The sequence below is a fragment of the Clupea harengus genome, chromosome 14 (genome assembly GCF_900700415.2).
Source record: "Clupea harengus chromosome 14, Ch_v2.0.2, whole genome shotgun sequence".
Classification (NCBI taxonomy): Eukaryota; Metazoa; Chordata; class Actinopteri; order Clupeiformes; family Clupeidae; genus Clupea; species Clupea harengus.
The window spans coordinates 13,791,275-13,797,646 of record NC_045165.1 but is presented as its reverse complement, the minus strand read 5'-3'; the positions used below and the strand labels follow the sequence as shown (position 1 = coordinate 13,797,646).

General features: G+C 39.9%; 1 protein-coding gene across 1 annotated transcript; it reads left to right on the top strand.

Moving 5' to 3' along the window:
* Nucleotides 1–1,737: 1,737 nt before the first annotated feature.
* Nucleotides 1,738–4,655, top strand: LOC122133474 (mucin-5AC-like). Its single transcript, XM_042709756.1, has one exon. It carries the CDS (start codon nucleotides 1,951–1,953, stop codon nucleotides 4,486–4,488), a length of 2,538 nt encoding a protein of 845 aa, XP_042565690.1. The 5' UTR covers nucleotides 1,738–1,950; the 3' UTR covers nucleotides 4,489–4,655.
* The last annotated feature ends 1,717 nt before the right edge of the window (nucleotides 4,656–6,372 follow it).

The following is a 6,372-nucleotide window of genomic DNA, read 5'->3' as shown; positions in this document are numbered from 1 at the left end:
TCTAAGCATTATTGGTGACTTCCTCAAAACAATAATGTCATTACTCTATGGAAACCTTTACTTTGGTGTCTGTAATATTATGTAGCCTTTTTCATTCATCAGTCTAGGCTCTGTTCTCTTTTCAGTGTCTTCCAAGAGTTTGGATGGAATGAATATTACCCACGATTATCTGCCACAGTTTCACTGTGAAAGCGAGTCTCTCATTCTGAGGTTTGCTGTGGCCAGACAAACCCATCTATTCTTGTTCACCGGTCAGTAAAGATAAAATTAGTATACAGCACAGTATCTGGATATAACCCCACATTAATGTAGTTCCTTGACTCTCATTTCCACAGACAACCTCTCTCCCATCAGCATCCAGCATCTCCCTGCTCACTGCAAGCACACAGCAGTGAAACATGGACCTTGGTTGCTACTCAAGGTCTACTTTAAAGGTTGCTACCTTCGTCACAAGGCAAGGAACTTGTAGTGTTGATCTACACTGTTAATCCTGCATCTCCAAGTGCTACATCACCTCTGTTATCCAATTTATGTCATATATATTATATGTTTTATTCTTTATACGGATTCCTTATCTAACATGTAATCCCTAGGTGATGGAGTGGATGCAGCTCCATGCTCTGATGGTGCAGTACTTTGACCGCGGGCTGAACCTAAACATAACGGCAACTGTCTCGTGCCTTACTCTCACACCATTACGTGCTGCTTCAAAAGCTGTGGCTCCTCAAATTAAGTGTGAGAAGAGTGAAATGACTGTGAAACTCTCTGGACGCACTCTGAAGAACGTTTTGGTGTCTGGTGAGTACTCTAGGCCTAATGGTGGGTGATTTGGTACTTTGGTGTTGTGTATGTTTGGTGTTTATTTGTTATTATATAACATAAGACACAGGATTTGTAATGTGTTGATAAAAACAGACCCTGCTAGTTAGTCCAGCAAATTTTAAAGGTTTATCAGGAAATCTGAATGAAGGTATTTTAAGCATCACAATGTGACTCTAAATGAAATAATAACTTTTGCTGTTCAAGGTCTCCATGTGGATCAAAACAAGGATGTCAAACAATGGAGAAATAATAAGTTTCTATATGTCAAAATTAATATTGAGGTAAGATCTCCATTAATCAATAAATATTAGTGCTGTCAAACGATTAAAATATTTAATCGCGATTAATCGCATTTATGTCATAGTTAACTCAAAATTAATCGCGATTAATCGCAAATTTTTATCTATTCTAAATGTCCCTTCGTTTATTTATTTTTTCCATCATTTTATTTTTATTTTAATGCCCTTATCAACATGGAAAAGTTGATGGGCTTGCTTTATGCAAATGTTTTATTTTATTGAAAACCAATATTGCCAAACAGGGCAGTACAAAATAAAATTATAAAGTGCACATTTCAGGTAAACAAGGACTCAGCCTATAGTGCAGTTAAACCATGGCTTAATATTTTCTTTTTTTCAAGTTTGCTGGGAACATAGCAGTCAGGCCTCTTATTTCAGAAACATTGAACCGTAACAGTTAGGTTACCAATAAAAGGTAAGCCTACTACTTCTTTGCTTTCAGCCAGCTGCCTGTTGACATTTTCAGACAAGAGTGAAGCTCGCTTCTTTTGCACAACACAACTTTTAAAAGTAAACTTTCCATTCAGAAGCTTTTTATCATCCATTTTGCCGTATCGCGCTCACCATTCACTTAAACCGTAACGTTCCCCTACTACACAGTTTGCGAGGCCAAAAAGAATGTTTATCTAAAAAAAAAAATTAAAAAAAATTCGCGTTAATCTCGCGATAAAAAAATTAACGGCGTTAAAATGGGTTTGCGTTAACGCCGTTAATAACGCATTAAACTGACAGCACTAATAAATATCCATTAAAACTGATATGTAAGGGAAACTAAACTATAATGTAAATGTAGTGCACTGTGACACAGACTACGTACAATTTTTCTTACATGTTTTTAAATGTTTCTCTTTATTTCTCTCCACAGAAAGAACAAACTTTAACACTGATTTATTTGGACCTAACTGGAAAGCTTAAAAAAATCAAAGTCTCTTGTACCAAGAAACATCGGCCTCGTTTACCCAGATCCATCTCTGTACCATACATACCAACAGATTCATCCACAGACACAACTGGCTCCTCCTCCAATACAGACACAGATTCATCCACAGACACAACTGACTCCTCCTCCAATACAGATACAACAGATTCATCCACAGACACAACTGACTCCTCCTCCAATACAGACACAACAGATTCATCCACAGACACAACTGACTCCTCCTCCAATACAGACACAACAGATTCATTCACAGACACAACTGACTCCTCCTCCAATACAGACACAACTGACTCTGAAACTACAACTACAACTACAGCTACAACTATTAAATCTCCTCCTGCCACAACCACGTTAGCTGTTACTACAACAGAAGTGACTACCACACCTATACTTACAACATCTGCTACAACATCAAGCCCAACCACTACAGTAGCTGCTACGACTACAGATATGCCTACAACAACATTAGCTGCTACAACAACATTAGCTGCTACAACAACATTAGCTGACACAACAACATTAGCTGACACAACAACATCTGTTCCTACTACAACATCTGTTCCTACTACAACATTAGCTGACACAACAACATCAGGAATTACTACCACATCAGTCCCTACAACATATACTACAACATCCATCCCTACCACTACATTAGCTGATACTACAACATCAGAAGTCACAACTAAATTGTTCCCTACAACATCTGCAACAACATCTGGCCAAACCACTACATTAGCTGATACTACAACATCCGAAATTACTACTACATCAGTCCCTATAACATCTGCCACATCATCCATCCCTACCACAACATTAGCAGATACTACAACATCAGAAGTTACAACTACAGCAGTCCCTATAACATCTGCTATAACATCCATCCCTACCACAACATTTGCTGATACGACAACATCAGAAGTTACAACTAAATCAGTCTATACGACTTCTGCAACAACATCCTTCCCTTACACAACATTAACTGATACTACAACATCAGGAATTGCTACCACATCAGTCTCTATAACATCTGTTCCAACATCAATCCCAACCACAACAGTAGCTGCTACGACTACAGATATGCCTACAACAACATTAGCTGCTACAACTACATTAACTGATACTACAACATTAGCTGCTACAACTACATCTGTTCCTACTACAACATTAGCTGCTTCTACAACATCCATCCCAACCACAACATTAGCTGACACAACAACATCAGAAGTTACTACCACATCAGACCCTAAAACATCTGCAACAACATCCATCGCAACCACAACATTAGCAGTTACTACAACATTAGGAATTACTACCACATCAGTCCCTATAACATCTGTTCCAACATCAAGCCCAACCACTACAGTAGCTGCTACGGCTACAGATATGCCTACAACAACATTAGCTGCTACAACTACATTAGCTGATACTACAACATTAGCTGACACAACAACATCTGTTCCTACTACTACATTAGCTGCTACCACAACATCCATCCTTACCACAACATTAGCTGACACAACAACATTTGTTCCTACTACAACATCTATTTCTACTACAACATTAGCTGACACAACAACATCAGAAGTTACTACCACATCAGACCCTAAAACATATGCTACAACATCCATCCCTACCACAACATTAGCAGTTACTACAACATTAGGAATTACTACCACATCAGTCCCTATAACATCTGTTCCAACATCAAGCCCAACCACTACAGTAGCTGCTACGACTACAGATATGCCTACAACAACATTAGCTGCTACAACTACATTAGCTGACACATTAACATCTGTTCCTACTACAACATTAGCTGCTTCTACAACATCTGTTCCTACTACAACATTAGCTGACACAACAACATCGGAAGTTACAACTACATCAGTCCCTACAACATCTGCTATAACATCCATCCCTACCACAACATTAGCTGATACCTCAACATCAGAAGTCACAACTAAATTGTTCCCTACAACATCTGCAACAACATCCATCCCTACCACAACATTAGCAGATACTACAACATCAGAAGTTACTACCACATCAGACCCTACAACATCCATCCCTACCACAACATTAGCAGATACTACAACATCAGGAATTACTACCACATCAGTCCCTATAACATCTGTTCCAACATCAATCCCTATCACTACAGTAGCTGCTACGACTACAGATATGCCTACAACAACATTAGCTGCTACAACTACATTAGCTGATACTACAACATTAGCTGACACAACAACATCTGTTCCTACTACTACATTAGCTGACACAACAACATCTATTTCTACTATTACATTAGCTGCTACAACTACTGTAGGAGTCATTTCTATCCACCTTTTAGTTAGCTTTATTTTAGTGTTACTTATTTTAGCCATTTGGGGGAGTATTGCACTGGGTGTGGCACGTCACGGGTAATTGGGTATATCTACAGGAGTGATTACTCAATTAGGGAAAGGTGTGGATGGCGGGGAACACACGGTTCTTACCGTAGCCGTGAAACCCACTTCACCGACAGCATCTTGTTAATAAGCAAACAGCACTGGGTGAAAGGACCAATTTTATGTACAAATGTATACCTTTATAATAAACTGGAACACCACCCAAGGAGAGTTCATGCCTAGACCAAGGATGATTTGCTACGCGTTGGGAACACTTTGCCGTCCACACTGAGGCTAATAGGATAGCCTCCACAACTACATTAACTGATACTACAACATTAGCTGACACAACAACATCTGTTCCTACCACAACATCTGTTCCTACTACAACATTAGCTGCTTCTACAACATCCATCCCCACTACTTCATTAGCTGACACAACAACATCAGAAATTACTACCAAATCAGACCCTACAACATCTGCTATAACATCCATCCCAACCACAACATTAGCTGACACAACATCAGAAGTTACAACTACATCAGTCCCTATAACATCTGCTACAATATCCATCCCTACCACTACATTAGAAGATACTGCTACATCAGAAGTTACTAATACATCAGTCCCTACAACATCTGCTACAACATCTGATGGAGATCATTTGCAAACACTGTTAATTACTTAAGCAAGTATGAATCATGTGCTTATGAAATGGCTTTTCTGTGTGTGTGTGTAACTTAGAATATTAGGTGCCACTTAGTCTGCATATGTACAAGAGCATGTTTAGACCAGAAGTGATAAGAAGGGTCGAACTGTGCTTCTTCCGACCTTGCAAAACTTCCATCCTTGCCTCGGACGTCAGAAATCCACCACGTGGTTATCTCTGCTGAACGCTAAACTTCTGTCTATATAAACCTTGTGCGATGTGTTTATCATTGCTTCATTTTCAGCCTTGTGCTGGGAGTGAGCCCGATTGCAAATTTTTGTTTGTCTAATAAATATACTTATATGCAGCTCCGGAGTCCTGAGGTAACTAGGGTGAATTTTCACCTATCATAATTGGGGGCTCGTGTCCGGGATTCCAACAACCTCATCGGCTTTCCTCGCTGGGCTAATCATCAGGACCTGAACCGTACGAGGGAGTACAAGACTCCTTTTTCTAAAGTCCTCCAACTTGAATTGGAAGGAGGCCAGAGCCTGCCAGCGAGGTGAGCCGAGAGTGACGGAATCTGATGGGACTAGTGATTGGACTCTGAGCTGTATGTGAGTATATGATCTTTGGGAGAGCTGGCCCGGTCCTCTGGTAGCGCCAGAGGCAAACGAAGCATTTTCTCCTGAAAGAGTAGTAGAGGGCTCCTGTGTTTATTGTTTTCCAGGACTCTTGGAGACTAACTTTTTTCCTCCTGAAAGAGTAGTAGAGATGCTCCTGTGTTTGTTTTTCTGTAGGAGTTAGAGACTAACTTCTTTCCTCCTTTCCCTTTACCTCGTGTTTTCCTGTGGGGTTGATACTAACTGTTTTAGATATACTAAATAATTTACTAGAGTTAGAGACACTCCTGGGTGCTGAGGTATTGTCCGGTCTCCTTAAGAGACAAAACATAGTTATTTTTCTGTGGGGTTGGACGAACTTTTGTTACAATGGGTAAAACACAGATAATTATAGTCATAAGTTATGTAATTAAAGGACTTTCGCATTACTGAGATGCCTTGACACGGAACCAGTAGGGGACTGATCACCCCAGGGAAATCCCCTGGCCTCAACCTCCTCACAAAACGAGAGAGATGGAGGACCTCTGGTCGGGTTTGGGTTGACTCAGCATTGCGATCTCAAGAACAAATTATGAGAGTATGTATAGAATATACACTGTTTAGCCCCAAAAAGATTTAAAGAGAAACTTAAGCCTGTCACACTAACTA

Coding starts and splice junctions, on each gene's coding strand:
- LOC122133474 (XM_042709756.1), top strand. CDS start 1,951: ATGTTTTTAAATGTTTCTCTTTATTTCTCTCCACAGAAAGAACAAACT.